The sequence below is a fragment of the Coregonus lavaretus genome (assembly GCF_964263955.1).
Source record: "Coregonus lavaretus genome assembly, contig: HAP1_SCAFFOLD_1737, whole genome shotgun sequence".
NCBI lineage: Eukaryota > Metazoa > Chordata > Actinopteri > Salmoniformes > Salmonidae > Coregonus > Coregonus lavaretus.
Genome location: NW_028165172.1, coordinates 15,065 through 33,380, shown reverse-complemented (window position 1 = coordinate 33,380; position 18,316 = coordinate 15,065). Strand labels below are relative to the sequence as shown.

Below are 18,316 nucleotides of genomic sequence, written 5' to 3'. Positions count from 1 at the left end.
GTCCGAGTGTGTGTGTCCGAGTGTGTATGTTCGAGTGTGTGTCCGAATTTCTGTGTCGTCCGAGTGTGTTGTCCGATTGGCGCTGAAGCCAGATTTTGGTCTGTGTCCAGTAAATCATAATCCCAGCTGTCTGTGTGCGTGTCTGTGTGTGTGTGATTGATAGTATGTGGCGGTGTGTACACGCTAGCCCTTTTTGTGGGGAAAAACTCATTCTGATTCACCCATGGCTCCGCCCATGTCCAGTCATGTGAAATCCATAGATTAGGGCCTAATGAATTTATTTCAATTGACGGATTTCCTTAAATGAACTGTAACTCAGTAAATTAATTGAAATTGTTGCATGTTGCGTTTATATTTTTATTCAGTATACATTTTAGTCATTTAGCAGACTTATCCAGAATGACTTACAATTAGTTCATTCATTTTAAGATAGCTAGGTAAGACAACCACATTTCACAGTCGTAGTAAGTACATTTTGGGGGTCAGGTGGGGGGTGCTGTCGGATTAATCAAGATAATCTTTGAAAAGGTAGATTTTCAGAAGTTTTCTGAAGATTGGCAGTGACTCAGCTGGCCTGAAGTTAGTGGGAAGCTTGTTCCACCATCGGTGGTGTGCCAGGACAGACAAGAGATTTGTCTGGGATGAGCCGGCCCCTCGTAGGGGTGGGAGGGCCAAGAGACCAGAGGTTGCAGAACGGAATGCTCGGGTTGGGGTGTAGGGTTGAACCACACAGACAAATGAAGAAACTCCTAAACCACTAACACACACAAACATATCCGAAACCATCCACACACACACTCCGCGTCTCATAGCACTGTCAGCCTACAGTCACACTTTCAAACTAATATTCTCAGTTCCTGTCTAATCACTGGGTTGGTTGATGAATTAGCATGTGGAGGTTAGCTGTGGGGTAGAATGGCAGCCATGTAAAAGCAGTGCTAGCCTGTACTGTGGGATGCTAGAAAAGTTTACATAATTTAGCTTCACTATAACTGTGTAGCTTAGCAATCAAATGAGGATCCAAGTTCTTCCTGACCATGTCAGTCGAGCAGGAAAAACTCCTGGCACTAGCTATAAGATGATAGCATAGTTTAGCAGTGATATGTTATAAGATGCTAACATAGTTTAGCAGAGATATACTATAAAATGCTAGCATAGTTTAGCAGTGATATACTATAAGATGCTAACATACTTTAGCAGTGTGTGCTATAAGATGTGAGCATAGTTTAGCTGTGATGTGCTATAAGATGCTAGCATTTTTTAGCAGTGATATACTATAAGATGCTAACATAGTTTAGTAGTAATATGCTATAAGATGCCAACATAGTTTAGCAGTGATGTGCTATAAGACGCTAACATTGTTTAGCATTGATGTGATATAAGACGCTAACATAGTTTAGCTGTGATGCGCTGTAAGATGCTAACATAGTTTAACAGTGATGTGCCATGAGATGCTAGCATACAGGTAACTACCAAAATAAAGGAAATACCAACATAAAGTGTTTTAATAGGGCGTTGGGCCACCACGAGCCACCACAACAGCTTCAATGCGCCTTGGAATAGATTCTACAAGTGTCTGGAACTCTATTGGAGAGATGCGACACCATTCTTCCACGAGAAATTCCATAATTTGGTGTTTTGTTTATGGTGGTGGAAAACACTGTCTCGGACACTGCTGGAGAATCTCCCATAAGTGTTCAATTGAGTTGAGATCTGGTGACTGAGACACACACACACACACACACACACCCTTTAAACCCCCTATGCTCCTTTGAGACCCCTCTTTCAAAGTCACTAGCTGTGTTCGAATAATCATACTAACCGTACTATTTGTGACGTCAATTGCATATATAGTATGCTTATTGGTCATAGTATGGATATAGTTAGTATGCCAAAAGTTCCCGGATGTCATACTACATTCGGCAAAATACGAAGTATACAAGAAGTGGACACTATTTCCGTGCTTTTAGTGCCCATAATGCAATTCTTCAGAAAATGGGTGTGGCTTCGCAACGTTTTCAAATTTGAAGAAAATACCGGAAAATATGCAGCCGAAGTCCAAAGAGAGCGGATACAAATTCATTGCTTTAACTAATTATGACAAATGTTAAGAAAATGTTGAGCAATGTAATAGAGTAATGACTTTTCAAATAAGTTACCTTACACGTTATGTTGGCTGACAATTTCTTAGCTACTCTATCCTTACAGCAGTATGTACCGGTATGTTAGCTAGCTACCTAACGTTAGTTGGCTATTAATACATCGAACTTGCCAGTATATTAACTATATGCTATCTAACTAACTATTCAACGTTTATTGACTTGATTATTCCCGTCATTCTTAGTTTAGCTAAGTGATATAGTTGTTGTGTGTTCTCAATGGACATTCGGATGTGTTCGTAAATTCGCTCTGGCTATCTACTCCGATTTCAGAGCACTCTCGTCTGAGTATATCTGTGCCAGAGCGCAGAATAACTGATGAATTTACGAACACTCAACACCAGTTGAATGTGGCCGGTGTCAGTAAACGTTGGCAAAAAAGCGTAATTAAATTGTTGCCAGCAGCACAGTTACAGTCACCAAAGCTCCATATAACATGAAAACAGCCTAACCAGCTCTGCTAGGGCGAGTGAAATGTTCAGAGTGAGGTGTTCTCTCATTTGTGTCTGGAAGTAGCTAGCAAGTTAGCCAGTTAGCTTGGGTGCTTGAGTGCCATTGGGAGGTCAGAACGCTCGGATCAACCCTACTCCTCGGCCAGAGCGTAAAAGGAACTAATAGTATATAGTATGTAGTATATACTCATTAAGTATGTAGTATACAGTATGTTAGTATGGGTATTCAAACACAGCTGAGATCTTTTCTTCTAGCCATGGTAGCCAAAATAATGGGCAACTGGGCATGTTTAATACATGACCCTTAGCATGATGGGTTGTTAATTGCTTAATTAAGTCAGGAACCACACCTGTGTGGAAGCACCTGCTTTCAATATACTTTGTATTCTTCATTTACTCAAGTGTTTCCTTTATTTTGGCAGTTACCTGTAGTTTAGCAGTGATGTGCTGTAAGATGGTAGCATAGTTCAGCAGAGTGGGAGAGGGAGCGGACTTGTACAAGGCTGTCGATTCAGAAAGGTGAGACTCTGGAGAATCTGACCACACAAAGAACACATGGAGTCACATGTAACCGGTGTGAAATGGCTAGCTAGTTAGCGGTGCGCGCTAGAAGCGTGGGTGTGGCTGACTACACTAAACCATTTATGGGGTTGTTTGTTTGGACTTTGGATGTGTGTCAATACGGCTGCCAGGAAAAGAGGGAGATATCTTGTATGGATCAGTTACTAGGACACGGCTTCACTCTTTCTCTCTTTCCTTACCCCTCTTTTACTCATCTCTTTGTTCCCTATTTCTCCATTTTCTCTTTCTTCCCTGTTTCTCTCTTTTCTCTCTTTCTATTAATTTTCTCCTCTCTTCCTTTCATATCACTCTCTCTCTGTTTTTCTCCTCAGCCTTGTTTTCCCTCTCTGTCTGCTAGGTCTCTCTAGTGAGGTAATGCTGGAACATATGGATCACACTTCATTCTTCCTGTCTCGTGTGTCTATCGTGTGTGTTTGTGTGTGTTTGTGTGTGCATGTGTGATCCTCTGCTTTCCATGTGTGTAAAACCTTTGTTAGTTGGAGGATAGAGGGAGGGGGAGAATAGAGGGAGTGGGGAGATGGGGGAGGATGGGGGGAGGATAGGGGGAGGGGAGATAGGGGGAGGATAGAGGGAGGGGAGGATAGAGGACTGTAGCTAACTGAGAGGACTGTAGCTAACTGAGAGGACTGTAGCTAACTGAGAGGACTGTAGCTAACTGAGAGGACTGTAGCTAACTGAGAGGACTGTAGCTAACTGAGAGTTATGTTTTCGGAGACACACCCAGGGTATAGAGTGCAGTCCACTCGATCCTCTGAAAAACATATCTCGCTGTCTCTCTCTCGCTCTCTCCAGGGGTTGTCTAAAAATATTGGATTCCTCCCTGTGTGTCTGTGTGTCTGTGTGTGTGTGTGTGTTAGTGTTAGTGTGTGTGTGTGTGTGTGTGTGTGTGTGTGTGTGCTGGAAGTCTTGAAACACTTATTTCCCAGAGGACTTTTTCTTCTCTTGTTGCTCAGCCCTCCTGTGACCTGATTGGTGCTATAGCTCACACCTGAGTGTGTGTGTGTCTGACTCTGAGCTTCCCTCATGGGACTGATGGGAGGGATATGGAGAAGAAAAATATACAGGAGAGGGAAGGAGGAGGAGAGAGGAGGAGAATGAGAGAGCAGAAGGAGAGAGGAGGAGAGAGGAGGAGGAGGAGGAGAGAGAAGGAGAAGGAGAGAGTAGAAGAAGGAGAGAGGAGGAGGAGGAGAGAGAAGGAGAGAGCAGAAGAGAGGAGGAGAGAATTGGAGAAGGAGGAGGAGAGAGAAGGAGGAGGAGAGAGAAGGAGAAGGAGAGCAGGAGGAGGAGGAGGAGGAGAAGGAGAAGGAGAGAGGAGGAGGAGGAGAGCGAAGGAGAGAGGAGGAGGAGGAGGAGGAGGAGGAGAGAAGGAGGGAGAATGAGAGCGGAGGAGAGAGCAGGAGAAGGATGAGGTGGGTTGTTGGTTCAGAGAGAGTGCCACAGTGTGCGTGCGCGTGTGTGTGTGTGTGTGTGTGTGTGTGTGCGCGTGTGTGCATGTGTGTGCGTGTGTGTGTGTGTGTGTGTGTGTGTGTGTGTAATAAGGCATTTGTTACTGTTTAGGGCTCAGTGTGCTCCAGCTGCAAGGCTGCATTGAGCTCAGCTGTAAAAACACCCTCCTTTCTTCCCTCCCTCTATCTCTCCATCTCTCCTGGTTTCTATCTTTCTCTCTCAATGGAGCAGTCTCTCCCTCTCTTCCTGACCTGGTTTAATTTCCTAGCCTGGTTCTGAGTTAACCTGTCCCCTCATCCAATATACTCCTGCCCTGTCCCTGTCCCAGTCCCTACACCCTGGAGGATTGTACCTCCCTGTAGCCTCAACCTTAAAGTCCTCAGAGATGTGAGTCATTGGTCTCAGTTGAGAAACACTTTAAGAGTGGATTGTTATGAACCACAGCTCTGAGTCAGGCTGCACCACTGCTTTGCCCAACCACAACAGGTGGACTGTAGGTTGGAGTAAGGTTTGGAATGTGTAGGCTTGTGGAATGTCGTAGGTTATGTGTCACACTGTTTTAGAACTGCCTGAGACCCTGAACCATGAATTCAGAATCAAGTTTACTAATACTGCTGTGAGACCGCTACAACGAGTCTGGTCACTGCTGTTTCAACCAAAAAAGCTCCTTCTCAGAATCACACCATTCCATGGCAGCCAAGTTAGTTCCTACTAGGTAATACTGACAAAGTGATCAGAACATTTTCTGAATTTTTAACAATTATCCCTCCTACCCCCCCCCACTCTCCCTCTCCCTCTCCCTCTCCCTCTCCCTCTCCCTCTCCCTCTACCTCTCCCTCTCCCTCTCCCTCTCCCTCTCCCTCTCCCTCTCCAGGCCCTGTGTATAAACGTACAGTGCAGTGATTTGCTGGAGACATTGTGTCTGGTCTTCTGTGGAGCTGATGTGAACTGTTCTACTGGCCAGGCTGACTGTCCCTCCCCCCTCTCCCTGGCACTCACACACAACCAGAAACTACAGGCCGAGTTCCTCTCACACAACCTTAACACAGGTACACACACACACACACACACACACACTCATGTTGACAGATAGCATGCTTATGTTTATTCATATACAGCTCAGGAAAAAAGTAAGAGACCACTACAAAATGATCAGTTTCTCTGGTTTTACTATTTATAGGTATGTGTTTGGGTAAAAATAACATTTTTGTTTTATTCTATAAACTACTGACAACATTTCTCCCAAATTCCAAATAGAAATATTGGAAGTTAGAGCATTTATTTGCAGAAATTGACAACTGGTAAAAATAACAAAAAAGATGCAGTGTTGTCAGACCTCGAATAATGCAAAGAAAATATGTTCGTGTTCATTTTTAAACAACACAATAGTAATGTTTTAACTTAGGAAGAGTTCAGAAATCCATATTTGGTGGAATAACCTGATTTTCAATCACAGCTTTCATGCGTCTTGGCATGCTCTCCACCAGTCTTTCACATTGATGTTGGGTGACTTTATGCCACTCCTGGCGCAAAAATTCAAGCAGCTCGGCTTTGTTTGATGGCTTGTGACCATCCATCTTCCTCTTGATCACATTCCAGAAGTTTTCAATGGGGTTCAGGTCTGGATATTGGGCTGGCCATGACAGGGTCTTGATCTGGTGGTCCTCCATCCACACCTTGATTGACCTGGTTGTGTGGCATGGCGCACTTTCCTGCTGGAAAAACCAATCCTCGGAATTGGGGAACAATGTCAGAGCAAAAGGAAGCAAGTTTCTTCCAGGACAACCTTGTATGTGGCTTGAATCATGCGTCCTTCACAAAGACAAATCTGCCCGATTCCAGCCTTGCTGAAGCACCCCCAGATCATCACCGATCCTCCACCAAATTTCACAGTGGGTGCGAGACACTGTGGCTTGTAGGCCTCTCCAGGTCTCCGTCTAACCCGTTAGACGACCAGGTGTTGGGCAAAGCTGAAAATTGGACTCATCAGAGAAGATGACCTTACTCCAGTCCTCTACGGTCCAATCCTTATGGTCTTTTGCAAACCTCAGCCTGGCTCTTCTTTGCTTCTCATTGATGAAGGCCTTTTTTCTAGCTTTGCACGACTTCAGCCCTGCCCCTAGGAGCCTGTTTCAAACCGTCCTCGCCGTGCACTTCACCCCAGCTGCCGTTTGCCATTCTTTTTCTAGGTCACTTGATGTCATCCTACGGTTGTTGAGTGACATTCGAATGAGTTGGCGGTCATCCCGGTCAGTAGAGATCGTTTTCATACATGTAGAGATGCTGATTTAAGAAACATTTGCAGTGGTCTCTTAATTTTTTCCACAGCTGTATATTCATGTTCGTTTTTATTAATTCACATATTTACATGTTGTTTATTCCTGTTTAATAATGAGTGTGCGTGTTGTTGTGTGTCTGCAGAGCTGCCTCGGTTTGAGGTGGCTGGGGTCATGGAGCCTCAACACTATTCACCACAGCACTCCGTCACTCACAATGGTTTCCTTTTCAAGACTGCCTCTATGGTCCGGCCTATCACGGAGCGCAAGGCCAGGGAGGGTGAGCCAATCACACACACCCTAGTTTCTTCCTTAGTCCCTTCCCCTAGTCCCTTCCTCTTGTACCTTCCTCTAGTCCTCTTGTTCCTTCCCCTAGTCCCTACCCCTAGTCCCTACCCCTAGTCCTTCCTCTAGTCCCTTCCTCTAGTCCTCTACTCCCTTCCCCTAGTCCCTTCCTCTAGTCCTCTACTCCCTTCCCCAAGTCCCTTCCAGTAGTCCCTACCCCTAGTCCTTCCCCTAGTCCCTTCCTCTAGTCCTCTAGTCCCTTCCCCAAGTTCCTTCCCCTAGTCCCTACCCCAAGTCCTTCCTCTAGTCCCTTCCTCTAGTCCTCTAGTCCTCTTGTTCCTTCCCCTAGTCCCTACCCCTAGTCCTTCCTCTAGTCCCTTCCTCTAGTCCTCTAGTCCCTACCCCTAGTCCTTCCTCTAGTCCCTTCCTCTAGTCCTCTAGTCCCTTCCCCAAGTCCCTTCCCGTAGTCCCTACCTCTAGTCCCTTCCCCTAGTCCCCTAGTCCTTCCTCTAGTCCCTTCCTCTAGTCCTCTAGTCCCTTCCCATAGTCCCTTCCCATAGTCCCTTCCCCTAGTCCCTTCCCCTAGTCCCTTCCCATAGTCCCTTCCCCTAGTCCCTTCCCATAGTCCCTTCCCATAGTCCCTTCCCCTAGTCCCTTCCCATAGTCCCTTTCCCTTCCTCTAGTCCCTTCCTCTAGTCCCTTCCTCTAGTCCTCTAGTCCCTTCCCATAGTCCCTTTCCCTTCCCATAGTCCCTTCCCATAGTCCCTTCCCATAGTCCCTTTCCCTTTCCCTAGTCCCTTCCTCTAGTCCCTTCCCCAAGTTCTTTCCTCTGGTCCTCTAGTCCCTTCCTCTCACCTAGCTCAAGGTGATGATGCTGGCTTGGTCAAATTGTGTCCTCTGTGAATGATGTGTGTCCTCTCTGGTTGCTCTTGTCTCTCCAGAGTTCAGTCGTCGCTGGTGCACGTTAAATGATGGGAACTTTAGTTACTACGAGAGTGACAAGAACTCTACACCCAACGGAGCACTGAAGTCTACAGAGATAGTCTGTCTGGCTGTCAACACACCAGAGAGACACGGGTACCTACCAAACACTCTATTCTTCCATCACTCTAAACCAGTCTTTCCCTCTTAATTGCTTAACAATCTCTCTCCCTTTCTCTCTCAGCTATGACCATACGTTTAAGCTGTACTCGGACTCTGAGCGTGTCTATCTGTTTGGAACTGACGACCCAGACAGCCACATGGAGTGGGTCAAATCCATCACCAAGGTAACCACACACTGACCCTTACCTAGGTAACCACTCATACTGACCATCACCTAGGTCAGTGGTTCCCAACCTTTCTTGAACCGTGGCACACCTTGATGGGATATAAAATTCTGCGGCACAACTACACAATATATACAAAAGTATGTGGACACCCCTTCAAATTAGTGGATTTGGCTATTTCAGCCACAAACATTGCTGACAGGTGTATAAAATCGAGCACACAGCCATGCAATCTCAATATAAAAACATTGGCAGTAGAATGGCCTTACTGAAGAGCTCAGTGACTTTCAACGTGGCACCGTCATAGGATGCCACCTTTCCAACAAGTCAGTTCGTCAAGTTTCTGCCCTGCTAGAGCTTCCCCGGTCAACTGTAAGTGCTGTTATTGTGAAGTGGTAACGTGTAGGAGCAACAACGTCTCAGCTGCGAAGTGGTAGGCCACACAAGCTCACAGAACGGGATCAGTGAAGCAAGTAGTGCGTAAAAAATGTCTGTATTCGGTTGCAATACGCACTACCGAGTTCCAAACTGCCTCTGGAAGCAACGTCAGCACAAGAACTGTTCGTCGGGATCTTCATGAAATGGGTTTCCATGGTCGAGCAGCCGCACACAAGCCTAAGATCACCATGCACAGTGCCCTGACCTCAACCGCATCGATCACATTTGGGATGAATTGGAACACCGACTGCGAGCCAGGCCTAATCGCCCAACATCAGTGCCCGACCTCAATAATGCTCTTGTGGCTGAATGGAAGCAAGTCCCGGCAGCAATGTTCTAACATCTAGTGAAAAACCTTCCCAGAAGAGTAGAGGCTGTTATAGCAGCAAAGGGGGATCCAACTCCATATTAATGCCCATGATTTTGGAGTGAGATGTTCAACGAGCACTTTTGGACATGTAGTGTACATTTCTCAATTGATTTAGTGGTAATGACCTCCATTTGATCCATACTGCAAATCATCTATTTTCTATGACAAAAGCTTTTATATATTAAATAGGGTTTATTTGAAATATTTTCATAGTTCCTTACTCATGATGGTTCATTTGTGTGTACCCCTTTAAGAGCGTCCCACGAATCTGCGGCAGAAAGAAAAGAAATGTAACTCCAGTAAAATAAGTATTTTGGGGGGGCTAAAGAGGAACGGTTTTCTGCATTTAAAGGTGTAACCACGGACACAAAGGCATGCTCCCTTTGTTTCTATGGCAGAGGCTGTGGTATACTGTAGCTAATCCAAGAGCCATATATTAATAAATAAATGACTGGCTAAACTTGCCTGTGCTAATGGTTTTCACAGACAAAGTAAAATGATACAAATGACTTTGCTGGTGATGTGCACCCCTCAAACAGCCGGAGCGCATTGGACTTGAAACAACCACACAGATATAACCATGTGCCATTTAATGTTTATCTGACCGAGGATTAGAGTTGATCCGAGTCTGACCTCACAACGGCGGTCAAGCGCCCAAGCTGACTGGCTAACATTGGCTAGCTAGCTAGCTACTTCCAAACACAAATGAGAGAACACCTCACTCTGACCATTTTACTGACCGTAGCAGAGCTAGTTAGGCTGTTTTCATGTTATCTAGAGCGTTAGTGACTGTAACTGTGGTGCTAGCAACAATTTAAAGGACATTTACGAGTCCAAGTAAAGTGACACAGGATGGTCATAATGCTTTATGACAGTGTCATCAAGTGTATTCTCTACAAGTTATTTGAAATATGAATGTAAAGAATTCATTACAACAACAACAACAACAACAACAACAACAACAACAACAACAACAACAACAACAAAGGACTTAAGAAACAAACTTTCAAACAGAAGTAAACTGCTCGGCAGGGAAAAAACACTTTTGAATAAATTATGCAATATATGTCAGAAGAGGTGTAAATATATGGGTCAGGACAGTGTTATGACCATATTATGACAGATTCTGAGAAGTTATGTCAGCTTTTATGACATCATGACATGGTTATGACCTTGTCATAACGTGTTATGACGCTGGGTGTCAAGTAAAGTGTTACCAAAAATTCTTAGGCGGGCCGTCTAAGTGGTAATTTTCATATTGCAAAAACAGTTTTAGTGTCAACTTAAATGACCAAAACCAGATAAAATATATATATTTTTAAATAATACCATCTGAGAAGTCAAGGAGAATCGAAAAAACAGTGTATTCAGGGCACATGCCAGTTGATTTTGTTATAATGTTTGAGCAGAGGAACACAGCATTAGCCATGGCAAAATGCATAGAATTGCAGAAAACAGTAAAATTGTCTCTACGCTGCCAAGATACTTTTACCTTTCTAGCTAATATACTATGTTAGAGTTTATAATTCCTCTTTCAATGAACTGTGGGGAGGTCAAAATCGATGAATTTTAAAATGTTGATTGCTTCTACTTTCCATTCACCTGATAAGACAAGACGTGATTTATTGATTTATTGCTAACATATGATGGGGGTCGCCGGTTTGCCTTGGCGGTGGTCCCTGGGCAAGAAAAGTTTGAAAACCCCTTACCTAGGGAACCACTCACACTGACCATCGCCTAGGTAACCACTCACACTGACCGACGCCTAGGAAACCACTCACACTGACCATCACCTAGGTAATCAAGGTCAAGGCTCAGCTGTGGGATGTGTCCTTGAACACATTTAACTTCCCCTCTTCTCCCCAGACGTTTATTCCGCCCAATGCAGAGGCTCTGTTGAGACTGAGCTTTGAGCGGATTGGCCGGCTGAAGTACAAAGACGGGTTGAACCTACAGAGCCCTCGGGTTGGCTGGTTCGCACTGGTTGGCTCCTCCCTCCATGCCTACCTAGAGGACAGTGAGGAAGAGGAGGAGATACACCTACGCAAACTACAGGAGCTCTGTGAGTACAAAAACACACACTTCTTCTATCCTTGTGGGGACCTAAAATGTATTTCCATTTAAAATCCTATTTTCCCTAACCTTAGCCTCTAACCTTAACCCCTAAACCTAAACCTAAAGCCTAAACCTAATTCTAACTCTAACCCTAATTGTAACCCTAACCCTAAATCTAACCCTTAAGCTTAAAATAGCCTTTGTCCTCATGGAGATGTGAGAATGGTGTCCCCACGAGGGAGAATTTTCCTTGTTTTACTATCCTTGTAGGGACAATTGGGGATTTCAGGTCCCCACAAGGACAGAAGAACAAGACCACACACACACACACACACACACACACACACACACACACATACACACACACACACTGTTTGTACCACCATTACATTAAATTGTTCCATATGTGTGTTTGTCACAGCGATCCAGCAGGAGAATGAGGTGCTGGTTCTGGTGGAGAGAGGCAGGTGAGAGGATAGTGCTGCCATATTGCCTCTGACTTTCTAACAACACTTATGTTTACTTTCTGTTTGTTGTTTGTTCAGGGGAATGGAAGAGTTGAAACAGGACTGAATAGGAGGCTAAATGAGCACTATTATATTGACCCACTAAAGAGGTTTGAAATTCTACTATCTTCCCTCTCCCCCTTCCTGTTATCCCCACTCTCCCTCCCTCCTTCCTCTGCCTCTCCCTCTCATTCTTCCTACCACCCCTTTCTCCATGCCTCCCTCCCCCCTCCCTCCAGGACTCTGTACATCGAGGGGGAGAGGAAGCTTGACTTCCAGGGTTGGTGTGTGTCCATCCAGAGAGCAGCAGGCAGTGCAGGAGACTCTCTTAGTCAGCAGCAACTAACTGAGACTGACATCCCTGTTATAGTGGACCGCTGCATTGACTACATCACACAGTGCGGTAAGAGTGTGTAGCTGTGTGTGTAGCTGTGTGTGTGTGTTGCCTCGTGACTGTAATAGCGGGAGTTCTGGCTCACAGAGAGAGAGAAGCAAAGGACAACAAATCAGCACTGTTCTCTCTCTCTCTCTCTCTCTCTCTCTCTCTCTCTCTGTCTGTCTCTGTCTCTGTCTCTCTCTCTTTCTCTGTCTGTCTCTGTCTCTGTCTCTCTCTCTGTCTGTCTCTCTGTCTCTCAACTTTATTGGCATGGGAAACGTATGTTAACATTGCCAAAGCAAGTGAAGTAGATAGTAAACAAAAGTGAAATAAACAATAAATATTAACAGTAAACATTACACTCAGAAGTTCTAAAAGAATAAAGACATTTCAAATGTCATATTATGTATATATACAGTGTTGTAACAATGTGCAAATAGTTAAAGTACAAATGGGAAAATAAATAAACATAAATATGGGTTGTATTTACAATGGTGTTTGTTCTTCACTGGTTGCCCTTTTATTGTGGCAACAGGTCACAAATCTTGCAGCTGTGATGGCACACTGTGGTTTTTCACCCAGTAGATAAGGGAGTTTATCAAAATTGGGTTTGTTTTCTAATTCTTTGTGGATCGCTGTAATCTGAGGGAAATATGTGTCTCTAATATGGTCATACATTTGGCAGGAGGTTAGGAAGTGCAGCTCAGTTTCCACCTCATTTTGTGGGCAGTGTGCACATAGCCTGTCTTCTCTTGAGAGCCAGGTCTGCCTACGGCGGCCTTTCTCAATAGTAAGGCTATGCTCACTGAGTCTGTACATAGATTAAGCTTTCCTTAACTTTGGGTCAGTCACAGTGGTCAGGTATTCTGCCGCTGTGTACTCTCTGTTTAGGGCCAGATAGCGTTCTAGTTTGCTCTGTTTTTTTGTTAATTCTTTCCAATGTGTCAAGTAATTCTCTTTTTGTTTTCTCATGATTTGGTTGGGTCTAATTGTGTTGTTGTTGTCCTGGGGCTCTGTGGGGTCTGTTTGTGTTTGTGAACAGAGCCCCAGGACCAGCTTATTTAGGGGACTCTTCTCCAAGTTCATCTCACTTTAGGTGATGGCTTTGTTATGGAAGGTTTGGGAATCGCTTCCTTTTAAGTGGTTATAGAATTTAACGGCTCTAATCTGGATTTTGATAATTAGCGGGTATCGGCCTAATTCTGCTCTGCATGCATTATTTGGGTTCTATAACTGATTCAAGTATTTTTAGCCAGATCCTAATTGGTATGTCGAATTTTATGTTCCTTTTGATGGCATAGAAGGCCCTTCTTGCCTTGTCTCTCAGATCGTTCACAGCTTTGTGGAAGTTACCTGTGGCGCTGATGTTTAGGCCGAGGTATGTATAGTTTTTTGTGTGCTCTAGGGCAACAGTGTCTAGATGGAATTTGTATTTGTGGTCCTGGCAACTGGACCTTTTTTGGAACACCATTATTTTTGTCTTACTGAGATTTACTGTCAGGGCCCAGGTCTGACAGAATCTGTGCAGAAGATCTAGGTGCTGCTGTAGGCCCTCCTTGGTTGGTGACAGAAGCACCAGATCATCAGCAAACTGTAGACATTTGACTTCAGATTCTAGTAGGGTGAGGTCAGGTGCTGCAGACTGTTCTGTCTGTCTGTCTGTCTGTCTGTCTGTCTGTCTGTGTCTCTCTGTCTCTGTCTGTCTGTCTGTCTGTCTGTCTCTCTGTCTCTGTCTGTCTGTCTCTGTCTCTCGCTCTCTCTGTCTCTCTCTTTCTGTCTCTGTCTCACACTGTCTTTCTCTCTCTCAATTCAATTCATTTCAAGGGGGCTTTATTGGCATGGGAAACATATTTTTACATTGCCAAAGCAAGTTAAATAGATAAACAAAAGTGAAATAAACAATAAAAAGTTAACAGTAAATAGTACTCTCTCACTCTCTCATTCAGGATTTTATGTTAGCCTTCGCTGACTCATTCAAGGGGACTTTTCATGTATTTCTATCATACAATCAACTACCTGTTTGAAAGAGCACCTCACTCATGTCTAATCTTTCTATGCATTTCTTACAACACCCTGACACACACACACACACACACACACACACACACATACATACATACATACATACATACATACACACACACACACACACACACACACACACACACACACACACACACACACACACACACACACACATACATACACGCATACACGCATACACCCACACATACACACACACACATACATACATACATACATACATACATACACACACACACACACACACACACACACACACACATACATACACGCATACACCCACACATACACACACACACACACACACACACATACATACATACATGCATCCACACGTGACGAGTCAACAGTGGTTGGCTGGTTAATGAGCGTTAGCTCGACGCTGGCACCTGCTCGTTAACCAGAGTCAAAGGTGACACAGTGTGGTCTCATCGTCATGGCAACAACTGTAGCATTTTATTGTGATCTGTGTCGTTCATCTTCATTTCATAACAGCTCAGTGCGTAGGCAGAGTGAGAGAATATCTGTGTGTGTGTGTGTCTGTGTGTGTGTGTGTGTGTTGTACGTGCGTTTATGAATGTAAGTGTGAACAACTGTGAGGATGTTTTCATAGCCTGAATGCTGTTTCACGTCTATCTCCATAACTACCCCCCTCTTCCTCTCTGTCCATCTCTCTCTCTCGCTCGCTCGCTCTCTCTCTCTCTCTCTCTCTCTCTCTCTCTCTCTCTCTCTCTCTCTCTCTGTCCATCTCTCGCTCTCTCTCTGTCCATCTCTCACTCTCTCTGTCCATCTCTCTCTCTCTCTCTCTCTCTCTCTCTCTCTGTCCATCTCTCTTTCCCTCTCTGTCCATCTCTCTCTCTCTGTCCATCTCTCTCTCTCTGGCTCTCTCTCTAAGTGGTGGATGACTGATAGATTGCTGTATCATGTGATGAGGCCTGTATGTGTAGGTGAGTTGTGTGTGTGAATCAGCAAGGTTGTTTTGAAGGGGGAATATGTGTAAATGTCACTCCAGGAGCGAGACACAGACACACACACATATGCATGCACGCACCCATGCACCTGCGCAAACACACAGTCACACACACTTCTTTCACCCACTGACTCTCTTGCTATCTCTCTTTCTCTTATGTAGTCTGAGTGTGTGTGTGTGTTAGTGGTGCGCAGGTCAGCTGTTTGTTCACCCGCAACCGCCCGACTATATGTGATAAAGTGAAAATCTGAGGCCAGCACCTAACCCTAACCCGCAAATATAGAAAATGCGCTATAGGCTACGATTTTTTGGCAGGGGGTGCAGGATTTTGTTTTGCCAGATTTAGATACGTTTCTGCTTATTATTTATTTATGTAATACAGCCTGGAATCGAACCAGGGGGTCTGTAATAGTGCCCTCTAAGTGCCCTCTAAGCTCATCACTAAGCTAAGGATCCTGGGACTAAACACCTCCCTCTGCAACTGGATCCTGGACTTCCTGACGGGCCGCCCCCAGGTGGTAAGGGTAGGTAGCAACACATCTGCCACACTGATCCTCAACACGGGGGCCCCTCAGGGGTGCGTGCTCAGTCCCCTCCTGTACTCTCTGTTCACCCATGACTGCATGGCCAGGCACGACTCCAACACCATCATTAAGTTTGCCGACGACACAACAGTGGTAGGCCTGATCACCGACAACGATGAGACAGCCTATAGGGAGGAGGTCAGAGATCTGGCCGTGTGGTGCCAGGACAACAACCTCTCCCTCAACGTGACCAAGACAAAGGAGATGATTGTGGACTACAGGAAAAAAAAGAGGACTGAGCACGCCCCCATTCTCATCGACGGGGCTGTAGTGGAACAGGTTGAGAGCTTCAAGTTCCTTGGTGTCCACATCACCAACGAACTATCATGGTCCAAACACACCAAGACAGTCGTGAAGAGGGCACGACAAAGCCTATTCCCCCTCAGGAGACTAAAAAGATTTGGCATGGGTCCTCAGATCCTCAAAAAATTCTACAGCTGCACCATCGAGAGCATCCTGACTGGTTGCATCACCGCCTGGTATGGCAACTGCTTGGCCTCTGACCGCAAGGCACTACAGAGGGTAGTGCGTACGGCCCAGTACATCACTGGGGCAAAGCTCCCTGCCATCCAAGACCTCTATACCAGGCGGTGTCAGAGGAAGGCCCTCAAAATTGTCAAAGACTCCAGCCACCCTAGTCATAGACTGTTCTCTCTGCTACCGCACGGCAAGCGGTACCGGAGTGCCAAGTCTAGGTCCAAAAGACTTCTCAACAGCTTCTACCCCCAAGCCATAAGACTCCTGAACAGCTAATCATGGCTACCCGGACTATTTGCACTGCCCCCCCACCCCATCCTTTTTACGCTGCTGCTACTCTGTTAAGTATTTATGCATAGTCACTTTAACTCTACCCACATGTACATATTACCTCAACTACCTCAACTAGCCGGTGCCCCCGCACATTGACTATGCAACGGTACCCCCCTGTATATATAGCCTCCCTACTGTCACTTTATTTTACTGTATATATAGCCTCCCTACTGTCACTTTATTTCACTTCTGCTCTTTTTTTCTCAACACTTTTTTGTTGTTGTTTTATTCTTACTTTTTTGTTTAAAATAAATGCACTGTTGGTTAAGGGCTGTAAGTAAGCATTTCACTGTAATGTCTGCACCTGCTGTATTCGGCGCATGTGACCAATAAAATTTGATTTGATTTGATTTGAATGACGCCTTAAGCACTGAGATGCAGTGCCTTAGACCGCTGCGCCACTCGGGCTTGTGCGGGTGATTTAGTGGGGGTTGGGCCTGTTGCTCTGCTCACGGCCTGGGCATATGTCCTGCTGTCATGTTGAGTTCCTTGCTGCAGGGGCAGGAGTCATGGGGTGGGCAGAAGGGGCATAGGTCTGATATGAGGGGGGCTATATAGGGTGTTGCCAGGGTTTGCTTGGGGTAGTCTTAGCTGTTTGGGGTGTGGCTGGTGATGCTGTGGTCTGGGTGTAGGTCCTCTTGGCGTGGGTTCTCTTGGTGCAGGACCTTCGGGAGAGGGTCTTGCAGGTCTGGGAGTGTGTCTCGTTGGTCTGGGCGGGGTGTCCGTTGCTCTGTTGCTCCTGTGTGAGGTGCTGGGGCTGCATTTGAGGGTGACATTCTTCAGGGTCCTAGCAAAAGTTGGGATTGCTGCCTTGTAGAGGTGGACCTGGTTGTAAAGGCAGTTCAAGTCCAGGGTGGAGTGGTGGGCCAGGTAGACATTAGGTTTTGAGGCACAGTCCTGGGAAATGCTTGCATTCACCCGCTGTATGGTGGCAGGGTGAAAGTATTTTTGTAGTAGCAGGGTGGATATAACCACTTCTGCATTGGGGAAAGTGGAAGAAGCTTTTTCAATCACTCACTTGAGTGCTGTGGCCCCCCTTTCCTGCTGGGCCCTCAGGTCATTTGTGCACCTGTGAATTATGATGTGGCTGGGGGACCCTAGTCTATCCTCTGACAACAGCTCCAGGGCATGCCTAGTGTTTTGGCACCAGAGTTTATCCACTTTGTGTTTGGGAAGAAGTTTTATCCTCTTGAATGTATTTGCCATTTGAGTCTCTCTCTCTCTCGCTCTCTCTCTGTGTCTCTCTCTGTCTGTCTGTCTGTCTCTCTCTCTCTGTCTGTCTGTCTGTCTCTCTCTCTCTGTCTGTCTGTCTGTCTCTCTCTCTCTCTCTCTCTTTCTGCCTCTCTCTCTCTGGCTCTCTCTCTCTCTCTCTCTCTCTGTGTCTCTCTCTGTCTGTCTGTCTGTCTCTCTCTCTTTGTCTGTCTGTCTCTCTCTCTCTCTCTCTCTTTCTGCCTCTCTCTCTCTGGCTCTCTCTCTCTCTCTGCCTCTCTCTCTCTGGCTCTCTCTCTCCCCCCCATGTCATGTGTTAACTTCTCTCTCTCTCGCTCTCGCTCTCTCTCTCTCTCTCGCTCTCGCTCTCGCTCTCTCTCTCTCTCTCTCTGCCTCTGTCGCTCTCTCTCTCTCTCTCTCTCTCTCTCTCTCTCTCTCTCTCTCTCTCTCTCTGCCTCTGTCGCTCTCTCTCTCTCTCTCTCTCTCT

General features: G+C 45.6%; 1 protein-coding gene across 2 annotated transcripts in view; it reads left to right on the top strand.

Moving 5' to 3' along the window:
- The window catches only part of LOC311116197 (arf-GAP with Rho-GAP domain, ANK repeat and PH domain-containing protein 1-like), an 89,856-nt gene that overhangs the window by 59,714 nt on the left and 11,826 nt on the right, over window positions 1–18,316 (top strand). For both annotated transcript variants that reach the window (XM_084191320.1, XM_084191319.1), the window contains 7 exons: window positions 5,514–5,688; window positions 7,061–7,195; window positions 8,142–8,277; window positions 8,366–8,468; window positions 11,143–11,338; window positions 11,753–11,798; window positions 12,077–12,240. In XM_084191320.1, coding sequence (XP_084047446.1) covers window positions 5,514–5,688; window positions 7,061–7,195; window positions 8,142–8,277; window positions 8,366–8,468; window positions 11,143–11,338; window positions 11,753–11,798; window positions 12,077–12,240 — 955 coding nt within the window. The remainder of the gene's footprint in view (window positions 1–5,513; window positions 5,689–7,060; window positions 7,196–8,141; window positions 8,278–8,365; window positions 8,469–11,142; window positions 11,339–11,752; window positions 11,799–12,076; window positions 12,241–18,316) is intronic.